The 17,126-nt window shown below is 41.5% G+C and overlaps 1 protein-coding gene across 1 annotated transcript in view; it reads left to right on the forward strand.

Moving 5' to 3' along the window:
- SHC4 (SHC adaptor protein 4) overlaps positions 1-17,126 on the forward strand; it is a 130,361-nt gene that overhangs the window by 25,539 nt on the left and 87,696 nt on the right. Inside the window, exon 2 of the mRNA XM_058737803.1 lies at positions 12,847-12,917. Within this exon, the coding sequence (XP_058593786.1) occupies positions 12,847-12,917 (71 nt within the window). The remainder of the gene's footprint in view (positions 1-12,846; positions 12,918-17,126) is intronic.

Raw genomic sequence — 17,126 nt, forward strand, 5'->3', positions numbered from 1 at the left:
AACATATCACAGCTTTAAGCATAAAGAGACCTGGTTTCTTCTCCATTAACCAGCTCTGTGGCCCTTGAACAGAACACCAAACCTCTAAGAATTAGTTTTCCCATCTGTAAAAGGAGTATCATACACTTACTCAGGGTCTGTCATAATTTTATCGCAAGGATCCAATGAGATAACACTGTGAAAACAGTGTAAATCTCTGTGTAAAAGCACGTGGTCGCATATCCGATGGTGCTTCTGGCCATGCCCAGAAGCAGAAAGAGCTGCCGGAATCTCCACCCACGTGGGTGTCAAGTTATTCCTGCGAGAGGTCCACAGGTCGTAGCCCTCCAAGAGTTCTCAGTGTGCTTTTTTTGCCAGAAGGATGACCTCCAGCTGAGTACTGTGTCTGTGCTAAAGTCTGTAGGCAGAGATGAAACCTCTCTCAGTTCAACAAAATCCCCGTGTGTGAGGGGTTCTCAATGGGAGTAGGCCTGTTGGTATGCGGCACAGCTTAGCCATCTCATGTGATGCGGATGGCTGTCATACTTTCCTCGCCCACAGACGACAGGCACTTTTTTTCAGACAAATTGGAAGCTTTCTTTGGCCAGTTGTAGATAGCTCATATCCTAGTATATTAGAGTGTCATCAAAGTACCAACCAGACTGAAATCTTTATTGCTTATCTGGGCTTCTAGAACCCAAGACCCTCTATTTGCAGGATCCCGGGTTGTCCACTGTCAAAGAGAAACTTCTGAATCAATTTAAAACTTTCCTTATTTAATTCTAAAATTTCCCCAGGAGATAATATATTTAAGACATTATCAGCTCTGCTTGCCTTGAGGGACTTTAAAACCGCAAATGTTTTCTCCATCTGCTGTGGGCCAAGGAGTCTGCTTAGTTGGGAAAGAGCATAGAGGATGAAGGGTGGCCAAGGGTGCCAAGATTTGCCCCCTTCATAGCCCAGCTTTGGTTCGGGCAGGAACCCAGCCAAGGCAGCTCTTGCTTTTGGAAGAACAAGCAGAACACACAACTTACTTTTAGAAGATTTCATCTTTGTAAACAGTGAGGTCTCCGAGGGTTGAAATCTCTTGGTTGCCAAGACCCTGACTGCAAATTAATGAACAAATCCAGATAGTCAGGCTTTTGAACCTGGAGCAGGAGAAGGCGCTTTCAGCAGGGTATGTGTTTGGATTTTTAGACATATATTCAATTCAATCAATCAAAGCGTATATGTGTGTAGTTGAAGTATAATTAACCAATTAACCAAAGTATGTTATGCATGCCGGGTGGCATTCTAGATGTTGAGAGCAGAGCAGTCTTAGCTCTTTGCTACTAACCTTCTAGTGGCAGGGGAGACAGACAGCAAACAAACTAATACATGATGTTGTTAGCAATAAGCGCTCTGAAGAAAAACAAATACAAGAGAACAGAGAATGGTAGAGAGAGGGAAGGTGTCAGCTGCTTTGCGCTATTGGATGCAAGTTTCAAAAGTGCTATAGGATCACTCTAAGAAAACTCAGTCTTTGCCAAGACCACTGGTGCCTCTTTCACTGAAGCCTGTCTTCTTGTTTGTCTCACTGAACTCCCTCTAAGCTTTCTCCCCAATATTGTTCCCTGTTCCAGAGGAGGGGCCCTGCAGCTCCATTGTCTACCTGCTCAGGTTTTCCTAAAACCCTTCCACTAAATAAGGGGAAGGACTTTCCATTCCCTTCCCAAACAACACACGTACTGACTCAAATCTGGCACAAGGAGGGCTTTGACCAGCTTAACTTCAGGATTATTTTAACTGGCAACATACCCCTTTAAGAAGGAACACATTACAGATGGTCCAGTTAGGATGCAGGTTATTTTGAGACTTCCTGAATATCATTTCTTGGCTACTTCGTTCGAATAAATCATTTATTGCACTGTAAAAGGTGCTGGGGATAATGATGACTAAGACTCACTCCCTGCCCTTGAGAAGCCCACAGTCCAGCTGTGGGTGTAGACATTTAAAAAGATAAATTGCAGCACCACTGGGTGAATGCAACCTTGGGGTGTGACCAGGATGCTTCGGGAGCCCAAGGGAAGAGCAATGAACTCTGCCTCAAGAGTGCTGGAGAAGACTTCAAACAACTTTAATGATTTCTGATGCCTCATTTATTTATTCATTATTCATCCATTCATACATATTCCCTGCACAGTTTACATCAGGGTCACACACCGTCTTGCAGATATTGTTGTTTGGCCTGTTACTGTTGCTTGGTAACAACTTTATTGAGATGTAATCCATATACCGTACAATTCACTCATTTAGAGTATACAATGGTTTTTAGTGCAAATACCCCCCATTTTAAAACATCTTCATCAACCTCCAAAGAAACCTTGTACTCTTTAGCAGCCACCCTCCATCCTCCCAGATTTTCCTACCCTCTTTTCTAGCTCTATAGGTTTGTCTGCTCTGGACATTTCACATAAATGAAATCACGTGACATGTGGTCTTTTATGACTGCCTTCTTTCGCTTAGAATAATATTTTCAAGGTTCATTTATGTTGTAGCATAAATCAGTACTTCATTATTTTTTTATTGCCAAATGCTATTCCAATGCATGATATATCCTTTTTGTTGATCCATTCATCGGTTTTTTTTTTTAATTTTTTTTTTCTTTTTTTTTTCAACTTTTTTTTTTTTTTTTTTTTTTTTTTTTTGGGACAGAGAGAGACAGAGCATGAACGGGGGAGGGGCAGAGAGAGAGGGAGACACAGAATCGGGAACAGGCTCCAGGCTCCGGGCCATCAGCACAGAGCCCGACGCGGGGCTCGAACTCACGGACCGCGAGATCGTGACCTGGCTGAAGTCGGACGCTTAACCGACTGCACCACCCAGGCGCCCCCCATTCATCGGTTTGATGGATACTTGGTTGTTTCTACTTTTCGGCCATTATGAATAATGCTGCTATGAACATTCATGTGCAAGATTTTTGTGTGGAGATATGATTTCAGTTTTCATCATATTTAAGTGTGGAATTGCTAGGTCATATGGTAATTCTTTTTATTTACTTATATATTTATTTAATTTTTTTAATGTTTGTTTATTTATTTATTTATTTACTTACTTACTTATTTAGAAAATGAGTGGGGGAGAAGCAGAGAGAGAGGCAGAGAGAATCCCAAGCAGGCTCTGCACTGATAGTGTAGAACCTGATGCAGGGCTTGATCTCATGAACCCTGAGATCATGACCTGAGCTGAAATCAAGAGTCAGACACTTAACTGAGTCACCCACGTGCCCTTCATATGGTAATTTTAAGTTTAACTTATTCAGGAATCGCCCAGCTGTTTCTCCTAGTGACTGTACCATTTTACATTCCCAAATCAGCACTGCATGAGGGTTCCAGTTTCTCCACATCTTCACCAACACTTGCTATATTTGGCACATTTGTTTTTTAAATGATGGCTATCTCAGAGGGCATGTAGAGATACCTCACTGTCATTTTGATTTGCATTTCCCTGTTGATGGATGATATTGAGCATCCTTTTATGTTTATTAAGATTTTTTTTTTATTATTGAGTTGTAAAATTTTTTATGTATTCTAGATCCAAGTCCATTATCAGATCTATCATTTGTAAATATTTTCTCCCATTTTGTGGGTGGTCTTTTCACTTTCTTCATGGTGTCCCTTGAAGCACAGAAGTATTTAAATTTTATGAACTCCAGTTTATCTATTTTCTTGTTTTCTTGTGCTTTTGCTATTATATCAAAGGGCCTGAGTTTTTCCTATTTTATTTTATCATTTTTACTCTTATACATAGGTCTTGGATCCATTTTGAGTTTATTTCTACATATGGTATGAGGCGTGTGGTCCAATTTCATGCTTTTTTTTTTTTTTTAATGTAGATATCCAGTTGTTTCAGCACCATTTGTTGAAAAGACTGTCCTTTTCCCTTTTGAATTATTTTGACACCCTTGTCAAAAATCAGTTGACAGTAAACCTGAGTATTTACTTCTGGATTTTAATTCTATTCCTTTGATCTAGGTGTCTATCTTTATGTCATACCACACCTGTCTCGATTGTGTTGCTGGGTAGTAAGTTTTAAAATTGGGACATCTGGGTCCTCTTTGTTCTTTTTCAAGATTGTGCTGGCAATTCTGGGCCTCTTGAATTTCCTTCTGAATTTTAGGATGAGCTTGTCAGTTTCTGCAAAGAAGCCATCTGGGATCTTGATAGGAATTGAGTTGAATCTGTAGATTAGTTTTGAGAGTAGTACTATCTTAACAACATAATCTGATCCATAAACGTGGGATATCTTTCCATTTATTATGATCTTCTTGAGTTTCTTTCAATGATATTTTATAGTTTTAAACATATGTTTTGCATTTACTTTGTTAAATTTATTCATAAATATTTTATTATTTTTGAATAAAAAGAATTCTATTACAGTGAAATTGTTTCTTAATATCATTTTTGGATTGTTCTTTGTGACCTGTTGGTTTTTGAATTAGGAAAACTTACAGATAAAGTCTGACTCTGACTTCCTGTGAAAAATCAGATCTAGTTTCCCAAATAGCAACAAAGGACTGGAGTGCGTAGTTTGGGTTCTGTCCTACTTTTAGGCCATTTTGTTCTGAGTTTGTCCTCATCTGGCTACTTTCTTATATCTGGATTAATTCAATCATTAACATTGTAATTATTAAGCAATGAGTTTTTGACCTTTATGATTGGTCTTTTGGGAAATCTAAGTTATATAAGATTTAACTGAATAAGGGATTAATAGTATCTAAATGTTTAATATGATAATTAAAAATTTTTTTTTTAATGTTTCTTTATTTTTGAGAGAGAGACAGAGAGACAGGGCGTGAGCAGGGGAGGGGCAGAGAGAGGGAGACACAGAACTTGAAGCAGACTCCAGGCCTCTGAGCTGACAACACAGAGCCTGATGCGGGGTCAAACTCACAGACCGTGAGATCATGACCTGAGCTGAAGTCAGATGCCCAACCAACTGAGCTACCCAGGCGCCCCTAATATGATAATTTTTATATACATATCCTATCCTTTCTCAAAAGTTATTCAAGCCAGGGGTGCCTGGGTGGCTCAGTCGGGTAAGTGTCCAACTTCAGCTCAGGTCATGATTTTATGGTTTGTGAGTTCGAGTCCCCACATTGGACTCTGTGCTGACAGCTCAGAGCCTGGAACCTGCTTCAGATTCTGTGTCTCCCTCTCTCTGCCCCTCCCCTGTTCATACTCTGTCTCTCTCTCTCTCTCTCAAAAGTGAGTAAACATTTTTTAAAAAGTTATTCAAGCTATATCTTACTCATTCATCTCAGGAACATTGGTGAGCTAGGCTCTCCACTGGGGATACAAAGAAGAAACAGACACCATTCTTGCTTTAAAAGAGATACACACACATTAACAAAAAGTGCCATATGGGCAACTAGAGTTTTATAAAAGGTCTGCTAGAAGTCCATAGAGTGTGCAGAGGAGGACTTAGGAAAGGGAGTGTGGTCAAGACTGTGGGTAAGGAAGGGAGAGAAGAGGAGAGGATTCATGAAAGAAGTGACCTTTGCATGATGATAGTTGGGAACTTGTCCACTATGCTAAGAAAGTTGGATCTTTTCCTGAGGACTGGTGTTTTCTCTAAAGGGTGATTCTTGGACCACCCGTAGCAGAATCACCTGAATGCTTATTAAAATGCAGTTTCTCAGACCTACTGAAGCAGAATCTCTCAGAGCCCAGGAATCTGCTTTTTAAAATATGCTTTTTAAATTTCTCGGGTGATTTTGAAGTTCTATAAAGTTTGAGAAGCTCTGTTTGAGGATGGAGGCCCTGTAAAGTTTTTAAGTGGGAGTGGAGTAGGATAAGATGGAGTGATATCATGCCAGACATGAGTTTCAGTAAGGTGTTAGCTGCATTGCAAAAAGCATATTTAGAGGGTGGGGCACCAGAGACTGTCGTCCTGGGGTGATGTTCAAAATTCAGTACTAGGGTGAAACTCAGGTAAAGAATACATTGGACAGTCCCTAAGATCTCCCACATCTGTACTCCTGGACTGTCAAAGGTCAGAGTCAGTGTCTTATGTTTTTGTTTGTATTTACAGGGAGGTCCCCTTTCCCTGGGGCAATTGAGGTCAAAGTCTAGGTTGGGACTACAGGGTTGAACAAAGAGATTGTTCTCTTGCTTACTGCCAGCCAAATGGATATAGTTTATTTCAAGTGCATTGAACATGGTGTGATGTAACTGACAGGCAGAGTGTGCCTAAATGAGGATGGTAAAAGTTGGGGCAGGAGGTGGTGTTGAGGGAAGAAGAAAGTTGATATGGAGTTTGAACTGCTCAGCCCCTGACTGGGTGACAGGTTTAAAAGCAGGGGAAGAGTTGAGTTGTCTGGCTCACGTAAGTAGGTAGATGGTGACACTGCTTGAGATCAGAACTGTAAGTGGAAGTATAATGTGGATATATTTAATTTGAGATGAAATTGGAATATTCCTGTAATTATACTAGTCAGAAGGATGCAAAAGAACTTGTGTTGGAAATCTCTGTGCCATCAGTGCCCAGGTAATAATTGAAGGCATACACCGTAGAGACTGACTTTATTGGACTGGAGTAGAACTTGGAAATCAGAATTTCCTAAGCTTCACTTGTGTTCTAATGTTCAGTCAGGGTTGAGAACCAATGGTATAGCATGAGAAGAGAAGGGACAATTGTTTAAAGAAAAGACAGGGGTGAAAATAAGGAACTAGCAAAGGAGACTAAGAAGGAACAGTCAGACGATAAAGATGAGGAATCAGAGAAAATGCTCTCATGAAAGCCAAGCAGGGAGAGAAGGTCAGAGGAAAGAGAAGGAGGTAGGTAGAGGTCAGCAATGGCAGTGCCCTAGGCAGATGAACTGGAGAACAGAAACGGTTCTCTAGAGTGGATCATGAGAAGGTAGTCGGTTTGCTCAGGCAGTTTCAGTAGAGTCTTGAGGCCAGGAACTACTATAGTGAGTTGAGACATGCGTAGAAAGAAAGGAAGTGGAGACAATGTCTCAAGATTATGAAGAGAATGTCCTCCCTCTAATCCCCCCTTTTTTAGTGGGAAAAACTGGAAGTTATTTAAAGGTGGCAGAAAAATCCTGCAGTGTTTTTGGGGAGCATCGGTGGCCTCTACTATTGTCAGGCATTTATTGCATGAAGGTCAAAGTTCTGATGGTTTCAGAGTGTCATTCTTCCCTGTCTTATGAAATGGAGGGCCTACGCCTAAAGCCTTCTCTTCAACAGTATTTTCCTGTACTCCTAGCACAGAGGCAGGCACATTCTAAGGAAGGAATACTGTATGCTATTGAAAAAAAAATGGATTTAACCCTACTTAATTAACCCAATTAATAAGCTGTGGTTCCTAGAGGTTAAGGTAGGCTTATATTATTTTTATTAATATATTAATTTTTATAATTATACAATTTTTATGATCATATAATTAATTTTTATAATAATATAATTATTATATTAATTTTTTAATTTTTAAAATATTTATTTATTTTGGAGAGACAGAGACAGAGCACGAGCAGGGGAGGAGCAGAGAGAGAGGGAGACACAGAGTCCGAAGCAGGCTCCAGGCTTTGAGCTGTCAGAACAGAGCCTGACGCAGGGCTCAAACTCATGATGAGATTATGACCTGAGCTGAAGTTGGGTGTTTAACCGACTAAGCCACCCAGATGCCTCGGCTTTATTAATTTTTAAACCCAATAATAATACTACCTACTTATTAAGAAAACAAACAATATAACTGCAAAGTGAAAAGTAAAAACCTGCCTCTCTCTCATTCCCAGAGGTAATCACTGTTAATGGTTTCTCATGTGTCCTTCAGACATTCTTTCTGAGGATATAAGAATATATATCTGTTCTCTTGGGTAATAGAGTCAAAGTCCTCATTCTGTAAAAGAGTCAGTATGAGAAATTCTCATAAGCTAGTTATCATGCCTTCTCTCTGAAAACCCCAGTAATGTCTTCAAAGCCCAGGATACACACAGCTATGAATAGGCTGCTCACCTCTCCCTGGGAGCAAGTGGTTGAAGCTCAGACAGTACAAAAATATTATTGTTGCCTTGGGGCATGAAGAGAGAGCATGGGCTGGGAGTTAGGTAAGCTGTCTGTCAGGTGCTGAATGGGAAGGTTGTCTGAGCACTGCTGAGCTATGCTACTTTCTCACCAAGCTTATATGCCTCTAATAAAGGTCTTCGGTGTCCTCTCGGGGTCATGAATTAGGGAGTGTCTTCTGTCTCATGTGCCACCTCCTGTGGTCCCCAGAAGAAGCTGGTTTCATTCTGTTCTCACTACCATGGCCCCCAGGCTCATCTCATTGTTACCTACCTAAGTAGACCAAAGGAAGAGTCAGTGGGAGCCAGCTCAATGACCCTCTCTGTTTTTTCTTTTCCTGTTATACAAGGCTTACACAGAGTCCCAGGAATGGGCTACAGACTCTGGAATAAACCCCGATTCAGTCTCACTGAATAAATGAAACTGAGCCAGGCACTTCCCTTTAATAGACCTTAATGTCCTCTTCTATTAAATGGAATTAACAATAATGACTCAACTCATAGAAAGAGAAGATAAATCATCTCTTTCATGATTCTCCTATCCTTATGAGGCTGGGTTTCTTAAGAACAGAGACCATATCTTATTCAGATCCACATTTAATAAATGAGTGAGAGGTATCATCATTCCCAGTTTATACCTAAACCAACAGACCAAATTTCTCCTTCCTCAGGCCTCGACACTCAACCACTGTCTGCATATGTAGTCATCAGGTACCTAAACAAAGAAAGCGGATGGATTCTTTTTATGTACTGCCCTTTCCCTGCTTCCTCATAGTAATGGTTTCTGAGTAGAATGAACTATGTGAGTTCATGGGAAGACCAAGTCCATTCTGGGCTCCAGGTTAATTGTGAAAAATCAGGCATTGATTCCCTCCCTTCATTTTGCTTAGAGTGGCTTTCTCCACACACACTCATGGTGGAAGAGGAATTGTAGTTGTTGTCTTATCTCCTCAGGCATGACTCCTGTGTCTTCAGAAACTTCAGTTTATCACAGTGAGGCTGGCAGAAAGTGTCACCTGTGCCACTGCTGACAGTCAAGTGTATGGAACAAAACCGAGGTTTCAGTGAAGGAAAGGGGATTGGAAGCAATGCCTGGGTCTGTCTCAGAAGGAAGCAACAAGGTGGTTATTGCCACGAAGTGTGATTAAGAACAAAGCCTTAGAAGATTCTCTCTCTCCCTGTTTCTCTCTCTCTCTCTCTCTCTCTCTCTCTCTCTCCAGTAAAAACCCCTTTCCTCATTGATAACCCAAATCCCACCATTGGTGATTCATTTCACTGGACTGAGAATTGCCCCTACTACGACACTGTCCCTCACATGGGTGTTAAGCCTCACTGGCATTGGAGCATCCATATTCCACCTGACTCTCTTTGCCTCTTTTCCCATTCCTGTCTGATATACAGTCTGCTCTCCCTTCCTGTTAAAGTCCCCACCATCCACTTTATCACCCAAGGCTCTCCCCCCCCACTGCCGCTAAACTGCCTGAGAAGGGGGCGTGTTCCCCCCCAGCCTCCCACTTCACTACAAACCCTCTTCTATTAAGGCTGTTTGTTGTCAGTCTCTAAGATGGGGACTAACAAAATTAATAAACAGAGGAAATGACAAAGAAATCCAGAAGTCTTCCAAAGGTATCATCCTGGTTTATAACTCCTGAGTCTCCTTCTGAGTCTTCATTTCTCCTGGACTCATTTATCCCCTAGGATGACAGACCAGTCAAACCTTCACCTTCCTCCATCTCTTCTCTCCCTGTGCTCATTTTAAAGATACTGTTGGAGTTGAGCAATAGAAGCTTTACTCATTCTTTCAGCTAGTATTTATTGAGTACCAACATATCCCAGGCACTATCCCAGGTGCTGGGAATACAGTGCTGACCATGGTGTTTACAGTCAAAGGAATCAAGACAAGCAATAAACAAACAAGCTAACAAGTAAACCTGAAAAACAGTGGCATGAAGGTGATGAGTGAAGGCTGTGATGAAGGGTGACAGGAAGGGGCTTCTGGGGCAGTGACATTTGAGTTAAAACCTAAAGGATAAGAAGGAGTCGGTCTTAGAGAATGAAGAAGAACTAGGCAGAGATAGCAATGAGGGGAGAGGAAACAGCAAGTGCAAAGCCCCTGTGTTTGGAAACAGTTGGGTGTATTTGAGGAATAGAAAGAAGGCCAATGTGGTGACGAAGTATATAGGAAGAGAATGACACAGATGACATTGAGGAGGTAGTAAGCAGGGGCCAGAAAATGCAGGGTCTGGGGGTTTGTAGTAACAAGTTTGTTTTGATAATAAATGTCAGAAGTTTTAAGCAATGGAGGGACGTGGTCTGATGTGTATTTTTTAATGTTTTATTTATTTTTGAGAGAGAGAGAGCAAGCAGGGGAGGGACGGGGCGGGGGGGGGGGGGACAGAGAATCCGAAGAAGGCATCTGCATTGACAGCAGAGAGAGAGAAAGAGAGAGAGAAAGTGGGAGAGGGAGAGAGAGAGAGAGAGAGAGAGAGAGAGAGAGAGAGAGAGAATCCTAAGCAGGCTCCATGCTGTCAGTACAGAGCCCAATATGGGGCTCGAACTCACGAACCTTGGAATCATGACCTGAGCCGAAGTCAGATGCTCAACTGACTGAGCCACCCAGGTGCCCCTAAGGTGTATTTTTGAAAAAATTACTCTGGCTGAAAATTTAAGTGGAAAAATTTGGTGTTTGTTTACATTTCCCAAAAGTGTGCTGGTTATTATCACCTCATCTTAAATTGATGATTTACAGCTGAAGATGCCCCGCACATCTGTACTGACGCAGCCTCCTGGGGGAGTTGGAGATCAGCCCAGACCCATATCCCACCTGTGTGGGGAGCTCATTCTTTCTAGGGTGAGGGGTACAGAAAACAGAGGAGCAGGAGCTACGTTTTGAAATGGAAGAAGACACTGAGAGGCATGAAAAGCTGGAGCAGCCAGGGAGGATATGGAAACAATCTTTTTAATGCACCTTGACATGGAGCTCAGACTCTTAAATCTCCTTTCCTGATAGTTCTGAGATGGGCTTTCTACCACATCCCCTAAATCTAGCTTTCCTCCCTTAATAAGTCTTATGGGTTATTGAACAGAACTCTCCAGACATCACTTACTTCCCCGGTGTTCAAGCCTTGGGAAGTTAGGTGTGATTGGTATGAAGTGTTCAAAAATGTTTTTGTGTGTCAATACTGGAGACCCAAGAAGAATGTGACAAACAGGAATCTGACTGAGAATGGCCAGGTGATTGTTCTGGCCAGGGTCCTCTCCCCCACACTAGGCTATGCAACATTTGGTAGACTGACCTGCTGTTAGGATGCTAAATCTGCAGAATTTGCTCAGAAATACTACAAGAAGTGTCTGGGAAGGCCCCCACCCTCCCAGATCCTGCCATCTTTCCACAGTGCTCTTGCCATTTCCAAGCAGAGGGAGCCTGGAAGACTTCCAAAGGAAAGCTAAACAGGAAGCATATAATTTCCAAGGAGCTGACAGATCACTTTCAATCAGACCGCTTGGCTCTCATAACATTTCCGAGCTCATTCTCAGAGAAACACTCTCCCTCGTCAGCTAAGGCTCTGCTAAGAGGATTTACTCCCACAGCCTCACTTGGCAATGCTACACAGAAGACTACTAAGTCTGCATCCCTAGGCTTAATTCTTCTCCACCATTCCAGAATCCAATTTTCAACTGCAGGCTTGTCATTTCCTGGATACCCCATTGATGTCTTTCAGTCAACGGGTCCCAAACCAACTCATCATCTTCCCCTCTCCTGGTTTTCCTGTTTCTGTTAATGGAATCACTGTTCCCTCTGCTACCCTGGCTGGAAACGTCTGAGTCATCCTTGACTCATCCTTCTCTCTTATTCTCTAGATCAAATCAACTGCCGAATCATGTAGTATCTATTTCCGTGATGTCACTTGAATTCATCCCCTCCTTCCTATTGCCACCATCTCTCCTCAGTGTGGGCTCTCATTACTTCCCCCTTGACAGGCACATCCTCACTAATAACCCACCTCCATACTGCTGCTGACATGAGGCTTCTCTCACATACACACTGACCAACACCTCCCTCTCCTACCATAGCCTATCATGGTTCTCACTGCTGCCACAGGACATATAAGCTGTGTTTTAGCTTATAAGGCACAATTCCTTTTCTAATACTCCATGTTCAAGGTAAATTTACTAATTCCTGGTGTGGGAAATGACTTTTTTTTTCCTTTCTTGAACCCTTTTAGTAAATGATCTTGTGAAAAAGGAAGATCTTCTATTACTGAATTCTGTATTTATGCATTTATATGCTTGTTTTATCTCCTCAGAAGATTCTCCATTGCTGTAGTGTTTGCCTCACATAACAATTGAGCACATGTAGGTACCCAGTGCTGTCCTAAGACCTTCACCCATGTGGAAAAAAATTAACTCATAGCAATTCTAATAGTATCTCCCATTTTATCAGTGACAAACTGAAATGCAGAGAAGTCGAGTAACTTCCTGAGGTTCCATAACTAATAAGTGGCAGAGCTAGGATTCAGATTCACACAGTCTGGCCCCAGAGCCCATGCTCTTCACCAATGAACTCACATTGTCTTTGTTAGCTGCATTCCTGGTATCATAGTTTGGATTTAGCTGATGTTTTATAACTGAACTGAAACTTAAGGCATGTGCCCATTAATGGTCAGAAATATCAATGGTAGACTGAGTGTGAGAATGTAACTTGATATCAGAAGCTGACTTAAGGTGTTTCCCAGGAAGTCACTAGAAGATGAGAAATGTCATCATGCTAGCTTTTTTCCTACTTACCCTTTTGTTTTGTTTTGTTTTTGTTATTCCAGTACATGGGCTGTATCGAAGTGCTACAGTCAATGAGGTCACTGGATTTTGGAATGAGAACGCAAGTTACAAGGTAAGAGAACAAAAGTAAGGCAGACTTTTGAGTGCTGTGGTTTGAAGTCATAATAGGTTTCCCCTGCAGGTATTTCATGCAAGCCTCCAAAGTCACCATGGGCTTTTATTTGAATGGCTGGAAGGTAGGAAATAGCTCAGTGACCTTGGATGAGTGGGTTTGTCTCATCATGTGAAAGATTTCCCAGTTGTGTCATGGAGCATCTGCATTCCATATAATAACTGATAAGATGATGCAGTCATAGAAATAGCTGGTTTCCCAGGTACCAAAAGTACTTAAGATTATGTCTGGAAATTGAACATTATAGAATCTCAGACATGTTGAAGAAGTAGCTGGAAAGAAGACCGGGGAAGAATTTTCTGTGTCAGAAATCCCAAGTTCTCCCCATTTGTGAGACATGAGAACCCACTTACTCCTTGTCTGACTCTTCCTCCTCTGTATACAGTGAGCTGCATGGAAGGGTTGAACCAGGGGAGCCTTACCCAGGGCGGCCCTAGACAGTGTAGGGGAAGAACCGAGTCATTACACAGAGCACAAGTCAGAAGCAGAAATACAAAGCATGGTTCATTAAGGTCAAGTTCAAGGCAAGACTGGAAAGAGGAACAAGTGAATGCTCTCACTGGTAAGTGGGGTAATTGTGAGGTGAGGGGAAGAGGTGAGAGCACTGGGTTGATGTGAGTGACTTAGGATGAAGCCTTGGGCGTCTGTTCTGTGTGGTGCTACCGTGTGCACCTGTGGTTGTGGGCCACGTTTTCCAAAGGTGAATGTTCTCATTATGAAGAGAGGGTAACTCTTCCTAATACTCATCCCATGAAACTGTAGGCCTGGAGAAGGTGTCCTGTGGTTCAAAGTTTTGGGGAAAGGAATCCCATTGCTCTTTAGGAGAGTGGCAGTATCCACCAAAATATTAAAAACCCCAAGAAGCCCTGTGCAGTAGTTTAAAAAGTCTATCTCAAGGTTGTCTAAACTTACATGGTTCCAGAGTCCTTTTTTCACGTAACATAAAGGAACATCCCACGGAACCCTAGCATTCCATGAAATGCTCTTTAGGAAATGCTATTTTGGACTCTCTGTGATGCATTCAAATCTGTCTTCCCAAGTTCCCCAGCAACCTTCAGTATTTCCTTTGGAGTCTCACAGATGAAATCTAATTCTACTTTTGTTTTGTACTCTTGGTGGCCACCTCAGTCCCTGGCACTTGGAGGAGGCTCGCTGGAGGTTTATTGAATAAATGCATGGTTCCACCTGACTACCTCCTGGGATTTGGAGATAGCTGCATTTCTTCTTGTTGGAGTTTTCTCTTTCTCAGTCCCTTCAACTGTCCTGCAAGTGACCTGGTGTCTAGATGAGTTTCTCCTCTATTAGCCCTACTTTGGATGTGTCCAGGCTTTATTTTCATCCTCACGATCCTTAACCTGGAGAAAGCCCTTCCTCTGATGCCGAGCAGATTACAGATGGGAGGAAGAGAGTGGCCACCCCGGGTACCTGGAATGGGCCACAGGATGAAGGAATGCCCACTGTCTTTACCTGAGGATGACCGATTTTCTGCTCATTCATCGACTCATTTTCTTTCACTCAAATATTTATGGAGTTCCCATTAAATGCCTGAAACTGCTCAAGAATTAAGGATGCAGAAGTGTCGGGCCTCAGGGAGTTTATGTTCTAGCTGGGGGAACAAGACTATAGCAAGGAAACAGATAAATATACAATATAGTTTCATGTAGTAATAAGTGCCATTACTGTACTAATAAAGCAGGGTAAGGGGATAGAGATGTAGGGGGTGGGCTTTTATTTTTTAATTTTTATATTTCTAAAAAATTTGTGGATAACTGACATACAATGTTACAGTAGTTCCAGGTGTACAACATAGTGATTCAACTTCTCTACACTTTATGCTGTGCTCACCAAAGTGTAGTTACCATCTGCCCCGGGGCTGGGCTTTTAAATTTTATTTTCTGGGTATAACAATACCCTATGGTTACTTAGAACTATTTGGAAAATACAGAAACATATGAAAGAAGAAAATCACTCAGAATCTTACCTAAGATAATGTCTACCCACATTTTGTGTTTTGGATAACTTTCTGGTCTTTTTCTCATACATGAACTTACAGCGATTTTTATAGAAAATCTGGAAAATAGTTGATACTATTTCTACCATCTCGAGCATTTCTCTGTTGCTAAATATGCAGAACTATTATTTATTGTAATAAGATACGTGTCACATAAAATTTACCATCTTAACTAGTTTTAAGTGCACTCTTCAGTAGCATTAAGTACATTCATGTTGCTGTGCAACCATTGCTGCCATCCATCCCCAGAACTTTTTCATCTTCCCAGATGGTAACTCCTCGTTCCCTCCTCCCCTAGCCCATGGCAACCACCATTCTACTTTCTGTGTCTATGGATTTGACTACTCTGGGTACCTCATGTGAGTGGAATCATGTAGTATTTGTCCCTTTGTGACTGATTTGTTTCATTTAGCACAATGTCCTCAAGGTTTACCACTAGACCAAACAATATAACTGCTTTGGAAGCATTTGGTGTGTATTGCTAGATTGCTATGCAGAACTGACTGCTTGATATTCCTTTCTCTCAGTCATGTAGTATCTTTTTTTTTTTTTTAGTATCTATTTTTTGCATCTTTGTGAGCTTGTAAGTCTATATTTTCCTATTGTTTAGTAAATGGTAACAGGTTATTTTGTTCTATTCCGTGAAGATTCAGTTTATAACTAATGTACACACCCCGGGGAAGGTGCCTTGTATAGTATCTGGGTATTATTCTTCGTGGATGTGTCCATGTGTGGCTCAGGCATGGTAGATTGTGCTCTGGGCAGGTTTGTGCAAGCTTAAGGGTCGTTTATTTTCTTGAAAACCTCAAATTCCTATCCCACTTCCCAAATATTTACTTTTCTTCTCTCTCTCTCTCTTTTAGCTCATTCTCCTTTCTTCTCTCCACTTATATGTATTTTGACATTTGGTCAATTTTCAAGTTGCTTTATTACCAATGGTCTTAGATGTTATCATTAAAACATTAAGTTTAATCAGGTTTCAAGCTACTTTTAAAAATTTTTTAATGTTTATTTATTTTTGAGAGAGAACGAGACAGAGTGTGAATGGGTCAGGGGGCAGAGAGAGAGGGAGACACAGAATCTGAAATAGGCGCCAGGCTCTGAGCTGTCAGCACAGAGCCCGACACAGGGCTTGAACTCAGGAACTGCGAGATCATGACCTGAGCCGAAGTTGGACGCTCAATCAACTGAACCACCCACTTGCCCCTAGGTTTCAAGCTGTTTTAAATTTAAATGTCACATATTCACACAGTTTCATTTAACTCATAATCCTACTTAATCAAAGAAAAAAGATTTCACTGGACCAGTTAGAATTCCAAAAGAAAGAAGTCATTTTGTAGGACCACAGCTATCTCCCTATATTTACTGTCAAACATAAACATAAAATCAATCAGGTGTGAATGCTAGTAAACTAGCGTATCTAACTGCCACTACAGATTCAAATGATGATATTTCAGGCTGATGTCCCACCCATGATAAATGGTCTCACCATCTCTAAATTAGTTAATACATTATTCCAGAAAATCGGGAGACAGTAACAGGAAATTCCTGAAAATAAAGGAGGAGCCATGATTTCAGATGTAACAGGTGGGTCAGCATCGAACACAGAAGAAAGGTGGAGTGGAATTCTTGTCTTCGTGACGGACTTTTCCGCCAATTGTTTGAGGCCTCAATGCACAGGGTTTCTAGAACACAGAGAATACTCAAATAGAGCAGAGAAAAGAAGAAAAGGACAAGAGGCCATTCACTTTCTCAGCAGTTCCCTGGATCATACCCCTTTCAAAGCTTCATCATGCCCCTCCACTTTGACTCCAGATTTAGTCCCCCAAAAAAGTCCCGTGGGTGGCTTTTACTGTTGTTCCTGCACTAGTTCTTACCCAGGCATTTATTCTCTTGACTGATTTAGGATGGGATCTTAGTTTTTAGTAATCAGGTATTCAGGCAAAAGGGCAAAGGAGGAGGTTTTCCCGAGAGAAAAGAGAAACAAGATCATTAGGACGACAAAGACTCACAGCCACAGTTGTCTTCAACTTGTTCTGAAAACAATAGCAATAGGAAATAAGAGAAAGGGAAAGTGAAAATCATGACAAGGATGATATAGTCATTTGCTCTCTTGTAAAAGGGTTTCTATCATGGTT

This window comes from Neofelis nebulosa, chromosome 7, assembly GCF_028018385.1.
Source record: "Neofelis nebulosa isolate mNeoNeb1 chromosome 7, mNeoNeb1.pri, whole genome shotgun sequence".
Lineage (NCBI taxonomy): Eukaryota > Metazoa > Chordata > Mammalia > Carnivora > Felidae > Neofelis > Neofelis nebulosa.